This window comes from Strix aluco, chromosome 1, assembly GCF_031877795.1.
Source record: "Strix aluco isolate bStrAlu1 chromosome 1, bStrAlu1.hap1, whole genome shotgun sequence".
NCBI lineage: Eukaryota > Metazoa > Chordata > Aves > Strigiformes > Strigidae > Strix > Strix aluco.
Genome location: NC_133931.1, coordinates 24,052,835 through 24,069,337, shown reverse-complemented (window position 1 = coordinate 24,069,337; position 16,503 = coordinate 24,052,835). Strand labels below are relative to the sequence as shown.

The 16,503-nt window shown below is 35.6% G+C and overlaps 1 protein-coding gene across 11 annotated transcripts in view; it reads left to right on the top strand.

The window, feature by feature from the left end:
* Nucleotides 1-16,503, top strand: part of VPS13B (vacuolar protein sorting 13 homolog B) — a 491,427-nt gene that overhangs the window by 145,101 nt on the left and 329,823 nt on the right. For all 11 annotated transcript variants that reach the window (XM_074815029.1, XM_074815038.1, XM_074815049.1 and 8 more), the window contains 2 exons: nt 15,166-15,300; nt 16,174-16,347. In XM_074815029.1, coding sequence (XP_074671130.1) covers nt 15,166-15,300; nt 16,174-16,347 — 309 coding nt within the window. The remainder of the gene's footprint in view (nt 1-15,165; nt 15,301-16,173; nt 16,348-16,503) is intronic.

Below are 16,503 nucleotides of genomic sequence, written 5' to 3'. Positions count from 1 at the left end.
TTGAAATGTCATTAGGTCATGTTTAAGAAAGTGACCTTTAGGAAGCCCCTTCTCTTCTTCTTTGAAATCATGCAATTAACTTAATGAAGAAGGGGCAATTGGGAATGGATTCCTGCTCAGTGTTCCCAGGTGCTGCCAAGGACTGCTGTACATGAGGAAAAATGTGGTAAAGTTCTCAGGGCTGGTCAATGTCCACCCTACTGGTATGTTGAATGGACATCTTCCTCCCAGCACATGAAATCTGAAAGAGCTATTATGAGTGTGTAAGGATGTCATCTTCAGAAGAGAGAGCTATGGGTAAGATCTGGTAACTTTTTGTGATTCAAAACAAACATGAAAGAGAAGCAAGCACATGTGCTTGCATATTATTTGAAGTCAGAGTTTAATGGATGAATTGCATCTAGGATTTGTCCTGAATAGTGTTCATATTTTCTCATCTTTTCTGAGGCAGCTTTTAAATGCTAAAATATATATCGTACACTGAACATTCTGGATAAATAGTTGGCAACTTGTTTTAAAAGTTTTATTTATTTTCGTATTGATTCATTTTATTCTTGCTTTTGACATACGAAGTTTCTTAAAGCAAACTTGTATAAAATTAGGCTTAGTGCTTTTTCTGGTTTATAAAAATATTTTTAACATCTGTATGACCACCATGAAATTCTGTGGATGCTTGGGTCTTCCAAACAGTTCTGAGACAGTAATTTTTGTTGTTTTTTCTTTTTCAGAAACATTGAATTTACATTTAATTACAGTAAAGTGTTTATTCTGCACTTCTTTTTATCAAGTGTTTTTAGGAATTCACCTGTGATCTAAGCAGTTAGAGCAAAATACATAGAGATAGAAAAATGCTATGTAGTTATAGTATATGTGACAAAGTATAATATATAACTAGTAAGAAACTTTATAATATACTAACTATAATTTATTCCAGTGATTTGTGTGTTAAAGCCAATGCAAATAATTGTAACATCTGTCAAAAACCAACCACTAGCATGAAAACCTTTTAACATTTTGCACTTAATAAACTATTTTATACATAAACTACCTTATTGTTTATATTAAAAACTAAAAAATATTCAGTCTGTTCCAGCCATTCTAACAAAAACTTTAATAAGTAGACATTGCATAAAAATGACACAATCCAGCAGTTATTTGGTAAGGCCAGCATAATCATAAATTTACCATCCGTGCTTTTCCAAAAATACTAACCCATATTGTTCTCCCTGGACCTGTTGCAGGGATGACTAATCCAGCTGCTGAGGTCTCCCTTTATGTGTTTGATGGAACACTTGGCTTGCTAGACTACAGCTGTGTGTTTATGTGCAGTGCACACCTGCAGAGGCCTGACAAATAGCTGTAGTATGCAGAGTATACAAAATTACCCTGGCAGTGCTGCAAATAAGGAAGTTTCTGTTTTGAAGTCCATATGTGTGTGAGCTTGAGATGCCAGCTGGGGTATTTATGTTGCATTGCACAGATGTAAAACTGCCAACTGATTTTATACCAAATAAAGGCTAATCTTTTTATACATACTTGGTGTCAGAGTTATGAAGTGGTACATAAGAATGTTCTCACGACTTAGCTCTTCTAAAATAAAAGCTGACATTGAAAATGCTCGAACTCACAATATGCATAGAGGGTAAAGATAAAAATGTACTGTATTTACTTAGATATCTGCTATAGCACAGTATCTTAAGGGTTTTATTATTAGTGATATATAGTTATTAGCTGCACATAATCAGGATTTGATTTATTGTATGCATATACACTGTACTATATATCCTTTTCTCCAGGAGGTCACTTTAGCTCTGTGTTGAATCCAGTTTATGGATTCTGAAATGTGAAAGCCCAATTTATATAGCTACTTAACTTGAAAGCTTTGCTTTCCTATTTTCAAATGTGTTTAAGCACAGTGATAATTTTTCATTGAATAAATACATATTTAGAAAATTGTTGTCATTGTTAGTAGACCTTGTTTGTGAAGATGCTTTTAAAGGTAATATTTGCCTCCAAATACTTAAGAAATTAAAATGGAAGCACTAATTTAATTTGCTAAAACTAACAAATAGCACAGATGTAAGTCTTGATTGATCATTTTAGTTAGTATCCTGACTTTTTAGTATGAACTAGTTGCAATAACAAGGTGAAATGAATAGTTTGTTTTGATGGTTCACTGCACAGACTGAAGTACTGCATACTTGACTCTTTTCAAATGTATAAAAGGAGAGCTTGGGGGGAGGGGGTTAATGTGCAGATGCGAAAGTGGACAGTTTCTGTGCTTCTGACTACAGGCTTTGGAACTTCTGAGTAGTGCTTTGGACTACATGCCTAAGCACTCTAGTTACATTTTTAGGCTTAACACACTTTCCCTTCAATTACATTTTTTTCCCCTCATTATTGTATCAATTGATTTTTAGTGCTGTTTTTAATTTGTTGTTTATTCAGGGCTACTAAAACATTTGAAGATGTGTAGAATTCTACTTTGGCTTACTCTGTCACAATGTATACTTGAAACATATTTATGCTAAATGTGTAAGAACAAAGGAAGTGGGAGCAACATTGAAGTATATCGCTATAGAATGTGTCCCAAAGGACTTAGGAGTTTATTTTGCTAAATGTAATGTACAGCTTAGAAATGACTAGTCATCACACACAGCTCACTAGTCTGGCGGAGCTTTTTTAAACCAAAATAATTTCATATATACACACATGTGCATGCACACACTCACCCTGAGATAGCAGTTGGGCTTCCTGAGCTTAAAATTAACATCTGCAAATATTCCCCCAGAAGTTCAACATTATCCGGATTCTCAAGGTTTGGAAATACAATTTCTGTATTATTAAATATTAGAGCAGAAATTTCAGGTGTTAATAATAGTTAACTGAGGAGGTAATGACGTACTGCAAGTGGAAGGAATAGTTGAGCTGTACCCCCATAATACTGCAAAGGCATGTCTTCTTGGCTAACATAAAAGAGTAAGTGTGCCTGTGAGATGCTTGTACTACCATTAACTGCTGAGAACTAGTCCATATAGCAGAGAAGGCTGGGAAACAATACGGAATGCGAAATCTGAGTGAAAAATGGAAACACTTCAAAAGAAGTTACTTCTGCTAGATGAGTATAGGAAGTCTTAATTGTTGTTATATCCTCTATTTAGGAAGTATATTTAAGACCAAAAGAGCAGAATTCTATTGGTGTGTGAGGAAATATGTTGCAAAGATGGTTTAGGTATTTTGTGTAAGGGCCAGCTCTCTTATAGAAGGATATCACTTCAAACAGATTGCCGCCACTGCAGGTTGCAAACACACAATTGAAGGCTTCTAGTTCTCAGCTCGTGCACAGATGTCTTTCAATAAGTTTAGCCAGTAATTTCTTCAAATTGCTCAGTTTATCAGCAGCACATGTCATCAATCCTGGAGTGGTTGCTCAAGTCAAACTACAGAATCCTTAGCTTACAGACACAGCTGCAAACAGGTGAACAGGCAGAAAGTAATTTGTGCAGCTTGGTGGCTGTCAGACAAAAGACAGACAATCTGTGTTTAAAACAGATTGCAGGCCTTGCATGAGCCAGACAAAAGGGATTTCTACAACTGCAAATAATTCCAAGGTTAACATATTTTCCTTTCTGCCATTAGGTGATTTGTTAAAATTGGAAACAATGAGCATTATAAATCTACACAGAAACTAGAGATAAGATGAAAGAGAAAAACAGATCGCTAAATAAGTTTACATCCTTCTGTTGAAAACCATACAACTGGCATTCATATAGGCCTCCTTTTTAGACACTAAGCCAAGCTATAATACCTGTAAGGACATTTGGTACATATGTGAAATTACGGTAAGGATGTCTAATTGGCAAAAGAAACAATATTGTAAACAGTAAGTTCATAGTAATGTTCCACTGTATTAAAAAGTTGACTTTTTTTTTGTGTTTCCAAATTCTCATTTGGATATCATTCTAAGATACTCTGAAGATTTATCAGGATTTCATTTTAACTTTGAAGTCCTCTACTTCCTCAAATATTTTAATATTGGGTAGATTTATCAAGATTTACTGTACTAACTATATCAAAGTTTGTAACAAACAAACTTACTGTAGTGCTAACCTAATTACAGTAGGTTAGAAAACATGTACTTCCCCAGTCACAGATATTAATACTTCAGATGTGTGACTGTAGAATATCTATTCCTTCCACTTCTCATGGGCTCTGTAAACTTGCCTTGACCTCAGAACTACTTCTGCAGTGTTCCATGAGGTACTAATCAAGCTAATGTAATATAGCCCTTCTTCCTGTTTAGTTCAGTGAGTAATTACTTACGTGCAATAATATTGACGGGTAATTCTATGCTTAGTTTAAGTTGTCCTGGCAAATTTATTTTTCATGTTATTTAAAACTTACTGATATAGAGATACGTGGATGGAAGAAGATGCAAAGACTAACTGTCTATGGTAGCATCTGGTTTTGTGAAGATATGATTCTGTGCATAGAGGATAGATCAGTCCGCTAAGGAGGTTGTTTGAAATACCTTGAAATCAATGTGTTTTTGATGTGTAATATAAGAATACATATTATGAGGAATTAATGCAATTTTATGATTCTGTTTAATTATGCAAAGGTGTTTACAAAAATTATTTAAATTCTTCCATCAGAAGTCACTGTTGTTTTTTAAATGAAAAACAGGAGCTTACTTAAAAATAGTAAGTTCTTTTTGTGACGTGATCATGCCTGTATTACATACTCTAGTTCAATGTGAATGTTGTCGTAATTGAAGAACACTGTTGTTAGGCTATTGCAAGTTTATACTTTTATCAAAATACAGTACTAAGTAATTCTGCGGGGGAACCTTACGCTGAGGTTGAGTTGAAGAATTCCTTAAATTTCTTAGCTATAAGGTAGTATGTCACAAGCATGTGCTTTAATAAGCTATAGTATGGAAATACCCTTTTTCATGCTTTTTTTTTTTTTTTAAATACAAAATGCTAATCCCAAGATTAAATTGCATTCTTAATATAAGCAATGTTACAGGACTTGCCTTGCATTTGGATTTTCTTCTTTTTTGTCTTAATAGACAGTAAGATTTTTAACCTCTAGGAAATTAATCATACTAATAGAGATTTTCTATTCTTTGGCCATGGAAGGTTATATATAAGCTGCTTTTTTTATAATGCTGCCAGCGTGTGTATTGCTTGTTGGTTGTGCAGGGTATATACCATAGATTGTAGTCTGACATTGTTACGGTGTTAGCATGTATGGGCTTCATGTATTCACTGTGAAGGTGAGATCATCATGTTTAAAGGATGGTTTTAATTTGTGTTGGTGAATCAAGTGGATACCGTATTTAAGGAGGGGAAAAAAAGTGTACTCACGCAGGTTGCTGTCTGCAGTCCAAATTGCTGATCAGAGAGTCTTTATACACATCGGTAATGTGCTGTGCAATATAAGCTGAAATATATTCCACAAGGGAGGAAAACGGAATAGGTTACATACGCTGTTCCTAAGTGCAATGAATATAAAACTCCATTACTCACTTTAAGCAGGTGCTTTTTATATGAGGCTTTAAAGAAATATAAAACTGCTGGTGAAATGATTGGTTTGTACAGACACGACTTAACTTCCAGTACTTTGACCAGATAAAGAGGCTAAAAATATTTCTACAAACATTTCTTTAATGATTTCAAGGATTAAAGGTTAATATCCTCCTGGTGTAAGAAATTGCCATTGCAGACGCTAAATGTACTATTTCTTTTTAAGTCCTCAGTAGTTGCATAGAACATTTAAAAGAAAATGTAAACATTTTTGTTAAACTTAGAGCATTGTGGTTTTAAGTTTATATCCTAAACAATGTATATTTAAGTTGCTGGGAGGAGCACAGTGATATAAAGAAATTCAGTGCGATATAGAAAACTGTGATTGAGTAAAAGTAATACTCCCATTAGAAACAAAACTAATCTTTAAAGAAAGTGAAGTTTTGTCACCGATGCGTGTAGAAAACTACATGTGAAGGGGTAGCCTCAGATCTTTGTGTTCTTTAAAGATGCATATGCTGTCTGAGAAGGAAAATCATGGGGAAACTGTTCAAGATAATATGGATACACTGTATTTTAATCTTACTCCATGCAATCTGTATCATGCTTTACTTACCAACCTTGTCTGAATTACAGTCTTCCTGCCATTTCCTACTCCTTTACAGTCAGTGTCCCCAGCAGCAACCTCTGTTGCTCATTTTTTAACCAGGTGACTGCTGGCTTTCTTCACCTCCCAAGTGAAAGATGTTGATGTTTTATTTTGCTTCCCCACCATCCCCAGCAAATCATGAAATCAAACTGTTAATGATTACGCCTCAGATGTTAGTTCTTTATTATTTTTTGATAATATTGTTACTGAACACATCTACCCTTCTTTTGAATTTTTATAAACCTTTGCAGTTTCTTTACTTCTTAAAGAATTACTGTGCCCATCCTCTAGAATCTTCAATTTGCTGACCTTTTTACTGGTCCATAACTGTTGTGTCCTATATACAATTATCTCAAATTGAGCTTGTGAGATATTTCAGTCATTAGATATTCTGTTTGACAGCAAACAGGTGACCAGATGTCCTGTGTGTTTACTGGGAAGCTCACAACCATGTGTAGGTCCAGGCGAGATGCTGCATTTCTTGTCTCTTGCATAGTAGGTATGCTACATAGCACTTTAAGGTTTGCATCTGCTCTGGTGAATGAGGCTTTTTAAGGGCAAAGGAATACAAACTCATATGAAACCAGGCTTTATGAGTTTCACAGTTGCCAAATAACTTATTTAAACAGATGTGTCTTAGAGAAACGAGCTCCACAGTTGAAATAGAAGGTGGGTGAGATCAGAGATAAGCTTTGGTGCCTTTAAGACTTTGTTCTTTCATCCCGTATTTTGCTGTCCTAGAAAGCTGTAGATGCCCTTTTTCTCTAGTTGCTAGGCACCTTTTTACCAAAAGAAGAGTTGTAAAATGCAGGCTTTATCTCAGAGTCTAAGATGTATTGTAACTTATGCTTAGTGTATTTGGAGGTAAGGCATTTGAAGTGGTACTGGATTGGACTTGAACTAGACTTAATAGAAACTCAGGATAGAAAGTGCAGTTCAGGTTTTCTGTGATCATATTAGCATATGTTAATGAGAAAAAAAGTTTTAATATACTTTATGTGTTGACATTTTGCATGAGCTATGAAACTTGCGCCAGGTACAGCAAAACTACTGTATTTGAAAGGGATAGAAGGCTTATGTGGCTAAGATGGAAGCAACCAATTGTGAGTGCGTGCTTCCAAAGAAAGGGCGTGTTACTAGGGGTGGAAACTGTAAGCTCTTTCTTCTGTCTATCCACCTGTCTTTGTCTTTTTCAGGATCTTGCTTTAAATACTTTATGATGAAAGTTTCTCAAGTTCTTATTTATCTGTATCCTGGAAGCGTTTGCATCCATGTCTTTTTTAGCATTTGTCTACTGACAATGTATAGATATGAGGATTGATAGGACATGGGTTTTGAGAGTTAGAGATTCAGATTCTGCTAGTTTTTCCTGTGTTTTCTTGGAAGACAAATGTTATTTTAATGCATTGACTTGGGCTTCTACCATTTGTCTCATATGATACAGTGGTATCTGAAATGCAGCTGTTGAATTGTGCAGAGAGGAAAGTCAATCCTTTTCTTCTTGAACTTCTGTTTACAACAGCATGAACAGTGCCACTAAAGCCACTTCAATCCTGTGTCCTGACCAGTATCAAGTTGCCAACTCTAAAATAATAGCTCTAATTAGGTAAGTTTATAATTGGTGATGCCTAAATAGCCTGAATGTTAGCAATAATGTTTAATAATAATAAGTTGCCCAAAACCACACTTTTCACAGCAAAGTTTTAGAGCTATTTGCAATACTGTATATGTTTAAAGACAGAAGACAGTATTCCTTCTCTAAGTGTTGGCTATTTAGATCAAAAGGAGCAGCAGTCAGACTATGTATGGATTGTGTTTCTGTACCCTAAACTGAGAATGTTTCAGGATGGTCCTTGTCCTTTTGATAGGTTATGGTAGTAAGTCTGTGAATGTTTGCAGGCCAGCCTTAGTACAGTGGGTAAAGGGAGTTCTGAAACATTTCCCAGTTCTGTTGTATTTTCAGAAAAGTTTTTTTTTTGGTGGCAGCTGTTTAGTTCTTCTGTGAGCATTCAAAATTAAAGCATAGCATTATTTTACCTAACTGGATAATCACTTAAAATAGATTATCAATAAAGAATTATCCAAAGGTGCTTCTGACCTAGAATCCCTTAAACATATTAGTCCAAATATTCAGTGATATCTTCAATATTGGTTTTCAGTTTTTGAGTCACAGGTTCCTTATCTAACTCTCCATTTTAAGCAGGATTTTAGAAAAATCAAGTTTATGGATTAAGGCAGATGGGGACCTGTATGAAGGCCGCTGTGTGGAGTCTTGAAACAGCAATGTAGCAACATGGATTTGTCAGATTTAAGTGACTCTCCCTGTGGGTGAAATTATGTTGTGCTTTAGCACATTGGGAAATTTTTTGCAGTATGTAAATCTCCATTACTAAATGATGGTGCTACTTCTGTTTCAGTGTTTAGGAAATGGAGAAGTCTTAATTAGTTTACAGGCAGTTTAAGGATTGAAGTGCTTAGTTACAGGGATTTTAATATTGATCTCCAAGGTGAAGACCAGTGTATGACTGACTGTGTTCTTGGCCCTGAAATCTGTCTGTGAAAATACTGGAAATATGTGAGGAGATTAATTTTTGTGTCGTGTGTGTGCATACTTGTGGTTTTTGCAGCTTATGTTCTGATGAAGACAATGGTAGATACTTACACTGATAAATATTTTGTTGTTGTTGCCCAAGAAGAGAGCAGCTTCTTTAGAGAGTATTTCAATCTGTCAATAACTGCTTCCACTCTTCCATGCATTTACTTTTCCTTTGAGTATCATGGTTGAAAAGAAAATGAGAACAGAGATATTTTTTAGGACAGGGGTCTTTTAGTTGTAGAATGGTGGCACAAGAAGCTCAAGACAGTAGAAAATCTGTCCAGTTCACCATACCTTAGAGGCAAGACAAATCTACCATAATCGTGTTGTTATTGCCCTGTTAAATCTTGGGAGTGGGTGGGGATGAAACAATTTCTTAGAATAGTGGTATGTGACTGAAAACTGGTTGACACAGCTACAAGAAAATAAATAATTATGATAATCAGAATAGAAATTGTAATACTAAATAAAGTTGAGTTAGGAAAAAAAGAATAGACCTATCCCTCGATACCTCCTTAAAATAAGCTGTCTGAATTACTGTTTTGAAGAAGAAAAAAAATAGTAGCCTGTGAGGGTTTATCTTGGGGCTGCAAGATGTGGTCTGCAGACTATGGTGACATTAAAAATGTGGAATAATGAACACAGTAAGGATGTTTGGGGAACTTCATCACAAGGATTTAGTTTTACTACACAAAAAAATGAGGAAGTATTTATAACCTGGCGTCTACATTTTAGAAAATATCTCTCTTTTTCTCTGTTTTTTCAATTTAAAACACACACCCCCTGCAAACCACAAAGCAAAAGAACAACAAAAAAACAAAGAAAACCCAAAACAAAACAAAAAAAACCCAACCAAAAGGAAGGAAAAAACCTGACACAAAACCCCAGTGTTTCCTCTTCAGATCTTGTGTGCAAGGAAGCACAGTGATCGAAAGGGATGTTGAAGTTCCTATGCTGCTGCTGTTTTACTGCAACAAAGAACATGAAAGCTCATGCTCCCTCAATGTTTTGAACATGAGAAGTAGGACAGATGCCAGCTAGAGCTGGTCTTTGTGGCTTCTCTTATGTTCAGACTGCAAGGAGGAAAGAATTAAGTTTGGTTTTAACTTCAGGTTCCTCAGAAGTGCCATGTCTCTAACCAAGTTCAATACAGACTTTCAGAATTTCTCACTCAGGTCATTGCTTAAGCAAGGACTGAACACAAATTAGTATCTCTCATGAAAGAAATGAGGTTTCTCTTATGCTTCAATTTGTTTAGTAGCTTTTCTGTGTTAGCCATGTAAAACTTAAATATATGTTTCTGTGAAAATAATTGGACATTTTTTTCTTGATTCCAGTAAGACTTAGGCCTAAATGTTATTTCATTTGGTTAATAACTCCTTGCTTTTATTCATGGATTGATCTTTTTACTGAGTTTGAAATCATTTTGACATGTATGTGACAGTCATTTACTATATCATGTTGCCAAACCATAGTTTATTGGTACTTAATGCTTTAAATACTGAAATTTTTCTTTCTGAGACCATAACCTAAATATGGGGAGAATTCATGTGGAGCTGCTTCTAGAAGTTTTAGTCATGCCTTATTCATTTCCTATTTCATATTTTGCAGTTCTCTCTTTTATGATCTTTCTAGAGAATTACTTATTGTTTTTCAGGGATTTGGCGGCACACAAACTCTTGTCCTCAGAATCAATGACATGCCTCTTTTACTGGTTTCCTATCTTTTCTATTGGTCAGTTTAGATTTTGTCTCTTGGTTTTCCATTAATCATCGCAAATTCACCTTATTACAAACAGACTGGTAAAAGATGATAAAAGATTGGTAAAATCACTAATTAGGTAACTTTTTTTAACAGGTCTTAAATGCTTGTTCACATCAATAGGCTTGTTAGCAGAAATCCTGGGCTGATCTGTAAAGACACAATTGTGACCTGCCTTTAGGTATTTGATTCTGTCCTGCTTGCACATAGAATGTCACTGAATACAGGACCTTGGAGCAAGCTGTGTAGTTGAGTTATGTACATGGAGAGGACCAAAGCTATGATCAGAAAAGCTGGGGGGAGGATGTGAATGCCTGCTTTAAAGGGTGGGAGAACCTTCCTCGATGGTGTGATACTTCTGTGTGCGTTTCTAGAACAGAATGACTCTCTAGGTTTGGAGTTAAGATTAAAGTGAGTTAGTGTGCACAAGGTGTAAATTGTCAAGGCATAGTAGATCTTAAGTTAGCCTATTTTTGGGTTCTGCAGTATGGAAAGAACAGCTTTTTAGGTGTTTGGTGATGTGTTGTATTCTCTTTGTGGTAGTCTGATTCAACTAAAACAGGTTATGTTTGATCACCAAGTATAAACATGGTTACATATTGGGAAGGAAACACTTGATTTTTACTGCTAATAGTTCTACAATGGGCAAGATGTTTTCAGTACAAAAATCACACGACTAGAAAATTGTCATTTTTGTCCAGAAGCGGCCATAGTTTATATTTAGTGGAGACAGGTATGTGTATCTCTCTATCTCCATAAAGTCTTTGATGACTGTGTTCCTGTTGAAAATAATAAATTAACTGAAGAAAATGTGAGGTGTACTGAAAAACAAACATGGTTGCTCTGTTCTCCATTTTTGACTACACTGAGCAGCAAAGTCAAGTAAATCACAGTGCTGCTTTTGAAAGTGTGATTTCAGAAGAGTGAGTACAGCACAAATTCTACTTTGTTGTCTTGCACCTTGGAAATAAACCTTTCTCGTGCTTCATTTGCTGGATGTTGAATTTGGATAATGTTGCTGTTGGCAATGGTAGATTTGGTTTCTCTGGTTTCTCTTTGAATTCGTGTTCAATGTCTTAGTTAAAATCTTGTGCCGTGTTTGTCTCGATGCTAAATTTGAGTTAGTATTTGGTTGCATGGAGCATTTTTTATCTAGGAGTTTTAACATCTTCCTGCTCAATCAACCCCTTGAGAAGATGCTACTTCTAAAAAGTTTATAAACATTGAGGGGAGGGAAGGAAGCCCCAGTCTTTGCTCACTTGAACATTTGTTTGTCGAAATACATATCTAAGGAATATGTTAGCTGTAGGTACAACTGTTGAGACTTTGATTTTATAATAATATTATCATGATGAAAGAGATGATAAAGGAGAATATTTGGGAAGTTACAGGGATGGAAACTGCAGATAGTCAGAGGCATATGTGGAAAACAAGGCTTCTTTCTTCTCTATAAAGCAGCTTGCCAATTTGACAAGTTTTATAAGGGATTGTTCATAATTTCCAAAAATTTTCAGAGACTGAAGAATATGTCCTGTTCCCCTGTATTAAACCTGTTCATTATAAATGATTCACTAAAAGTCTCTAAACGTTCTGTGCTTTGAAAAAAGAGACTTGTAACTGGGCAAGGGGAATCTCCTTAGGTTCAGGTGTTTTTTTGTTTTTGTGATGAAAGTCTAGTTAGACATCCTAAGTTCCTTATTCCTTATTGTAGTCTCTGTGTAGGATTTTAATATTTAATAAATGGGTTTTCTGAGTATCCCTCAGTCCAGAGCTGTGAAACCTGAGCAGAATTAATTTTTCTTGCAATTTCTTCTTGATTACTGTGGTGTGCTGTGGTTATCAGGTGTTAAAACTGAGAGCAGGACGATGTTGCCATTTGTCAAATGAAGGTAGAAAAGGAGGGGCATGATTATGCTATATGTTCCTAATACTTTTCTATTTTCTTGTAAAATAGTTGAAAACAACTGAGAAAGTGATCATCCTATCTCTCTAGCAGGTGTTCCAGAAAGAAATAGTTTATTACTACTATCAGTTACTTCTTTGTATGCATTAAAATATAACTGTTAATTGTATGATCATGTATTGAGGGTTTGTGGCTTCCTACAAGGCCAAGCTATTCAGCTTTCCTGGCTTCCCATTGTGATCCCTAACTGCTGTCTGGGTGAAAACCAGTGCACTGGCTAGTTTGAGCTTTGTTTTGCTGACTGTCATGCATATGCTGACTGGTCACGTAACAGGACAAATATACCCACATTTTCATGAAGAATGTAGGATATAACTGTCTTTGATAAGGCTGCCGTATCTTGCTGAAATTCAATGAGTCCAGAAGTTATTTGGTGAGGGAATAGGAGTGAACAGACGTAAATAGGGAGCACGATCATTTGAAACTTGATTCCTTGTTTCCAAATAGGATACTAAACCAAAATTCAAGTTATGCATGTAACTAACGGAAAGTTTTTGTCTCAATGCAGAGAGGTTGTTCAGGGTAATGCATCTGAAAGTGGATTCCATGATGGAAAATATTTAGTTTTCAAAGCACTTAATCTTCTATAGTCAAGTGAGAGAAATGTATCGGACATCACACCTTGTATTCTGAGGCATAAAAGAGTTGCTGAAAAATGGAAACAGCAAGAAGCTGACAGTTTTGAGCAGACTTGAAAGATGGGGGTCAAATTATGAACTCAAATTTGTTTTGCTTTGGCTGCTACTAACAGTATTTTATAATCTTTGTTTTGGAATAGGTAGAAGACAGGGAAAAGCATACTTTTTGTTTCTTTTTGTTTCTTTTTTTTTTTTTTCCTTTTTTTTTTAACACAATGGCCTCTATTTGCTCAAGTTTATAGGAAGTATGAGGAGGCAAAGCCAAGACTCGGCCATGCCTACAGATACCCTATCTGCTGTTGACAAATTCATGCGTTGTGTCTGATACCACACCTTAGATCAAAGGGGATTTTCAGCTTTAAAAGAGGCTTACCCTGGGCAAGATGGGGAATGAGGGTGTATTGACGAGGCTAAAGTTGGTAGCTGATCTTTCAGACTGAGAACCAACAGGGTGTTGTAGTGGCAGGCACACAAATAGGATTCTTTGAGCCTGAAGCGTTCCTGAATCACAGATTAGGAGAAGGCTGGGCATAGCTTTAACACAAAAGACAGGGTAAATTTTGATAAGAAAGTACGCATAGAACATGGAACCTACTTTTACATGGCAGCCTGGTTTACTAAATGCCATGAGTTCCTTCGTATGCTGCTTTTCTCTTCCTCCTGTGGAAAATGCTTTTTATTCAAAAATTATTTAAGTTCTTACCAGAACAAAACTTAAATATGTGTCAGGAATTGTGCTTATCAAATGATTTTATATGCGCTACCAAATATACTTCAATGTTTAGGAACTCGAATAGCCACAGTGAACTAAGCACAGTTATCAGGTTTAATCCTAAATCTTCTGTTCCCTTCTTTGGGTTAAGTCTTTGCGAGATTGTGCAAAAAACTGATGACTTCATTCTGTAGAGACTATAGTAAGTTTCTTTAATGTGTGTAACTATCTTGAAACACATATCAAAATGCTTTTAATTTTTTTTTTTTGCCTGATATTCTATAATACTTTCCTTGCGTAATTATGGGGTTTGGAACAAATTCTGTATTACATATGCAGGGAAACAGTTCCATAATTATACTAATGTTTGCATAATTAACAAGCTGCTTGCCAATTTTAACTGACAAATTCCAAGTCACTTTTGCATGAGGGGGGAAGAAAAAAAACGTAAAAAATGGTAACTTCTGTTGGTTTTTCCTTTCATACTTCTTACAGGTGTTGAAACTGTTTATTTCTAAATTGCAAGTAAATTTATGTATTTTTTTGATAGGCAGTGCTATACAGAATAGGAGAGCTGGCTTCCACCACCCATGCTCTGGGGCTGTTTTGGGGGCTGCCCTCAAGCTCTGCCAATGTATCTCAGTCCTGACTTGCAAGATCCCCTGCTGCTGCTGCCGCTGTGGTTCTAGGCAGCTCTTCAGAAGTGATTGCCAGTAGCACCAATTTCTTCCAACTGTGCAATAGTTTTCTGGTGTGCACAAATAGGGTCTGAGGAAAGACCACCAAAACTTATTTCCACTTGTGACCCAAGGCAAGGTTTGAACTCCAGTTTCCGTTGAAAAATGGCAAGTGTGCCATTGGCGTTCTGTGCCGTTCAGCTGAATGGATTTAATGCTTTACGTTGCTACTGAGTAAAATGTTGTTGTCTAAATGTAAGCTGAAAACACTTAGTCATTTTAAGATCCTGAAAGGGTCATAATAAAAACATGAAAGACAGTAGCTGAGGTGGCACTTATAAAGTGAAAACAAAAGTGTATGTGTGTGTATATATGCATATTTATTATTCCAATTTCTAAGTGGCTTTCTGTGTTTTCCTCACAGTATCTATATATATTTTATGCATAGCTGTTTGTATTAAAATGCCCATATACAGCACTCTCTCACTTCCATTTAAAAACTGTGAATCACAACAGAAATGCTATAAGAACATCTAAGGTAGATAATTAAAGTATAATTAAGTTTAAATGTCTTGGTGAAGGAATATAAAAATATTTAAATTCTACAGGCTAGTACATTTGCAGTTTTCTTTTATTAGGTGTGAAATCTAAGAATCCCCTGCCAACTCTTGAGGGTTCAATCCAGAATGTTGAATTGAAGTACTGCGGCACATCATTGGTCAAATGTGCCTCTGGGACCGTGGGATCAATAAAAATTTGTGCCAAAGCCCCAGGTATGTGCAGCTGGACCATGTAAAACTTTATTGCCTGTATAGGAGAATTGGCCTTGCTTTTTACAAGGAGAGTTACTGAAACAAGAATTTACTCATTGTTCCTATGAATCAGAGAAGGTTTTTTTGTATTCTGTTTTGGGTTTTTTTATTATTATTGTTAAGTGTGCCAGGATGATCCAGTCTGGCCCAAGTATAGTCAATTTTTCACTGAATAAAAAAAATAAAGATGGTGGTTTTTTTTCTGCTGAGACAAATATTCCTCTAAAGACAGTAAAGAAACTGGATTAACTCTGAATTTTCATATTACACAGAATATTTGCATTTTATTTTATTTGTAGCATGATTTTGATTTATTCTGCTGTTTATTGTTTATTGTCTCATTTTCCGCTAATGCTACAGGTATGTATTTTGTGTGTGAAGTTTTTGAGGGCTCTGTGATAAACAGTTTTTAAATTTCCATAACAGAATTTTTCTTGAAGAGCATGCAGCAACTTTTCCAATCAATGTCTATGATCCCTTCATAGATAAAGGCAGCTAATGTCAAGAACATTAAAAATGCAGTTCTAAATTGTGTGTAGAACTAAGTTGAGTTCATGGTGATTTTTAAAGATACTGTTTTGTAAAGCTGGGATGGAAATTACTATTTTAAAGAGAATTGATTACTTTTTTGAAATCCTCTTGGATGTAAAGACATTTACAAGATAACATTAAAGAAGTTGTTTAATAGTTTATATGAGATTGCTTTTTCTATTTCCTCTTTTAATTCTGTACTTACAATGTTAATAGCTGTTCTCTCTGGACTAGTGAATGTTTATGTGTTGAAAATTTATCTTGTTACAGTAAAAGCTGTAAGGAGCCTAATCTTTATCTTAGGTGATGGTGGAAAAGAGAAGCTGATTCCTTTAATTCAAGGCCCTTCTGACACCAGAGACTTACACAGCAGTAAATGGCTCAATGAGAGTAGAAAGCCAGAATCCCTCTTTGCTCCAGATTTGGTAGCCTTTACAGTCCAAATTCCACAGTATATGGACTACTGCCATAATTCTGGTAAGTGCAAAACTCTTGTTAAGTTGGTATCGCATTAATTTTTCCTATCCAATATAATTTTCAAAAGAGGGGCTTGATGTAAAGCGTGCCAAATGCCAAAGTATCTTTTTCACATACTGCGCACATTATAACTTTACCTTAGCTCACTATGAGACA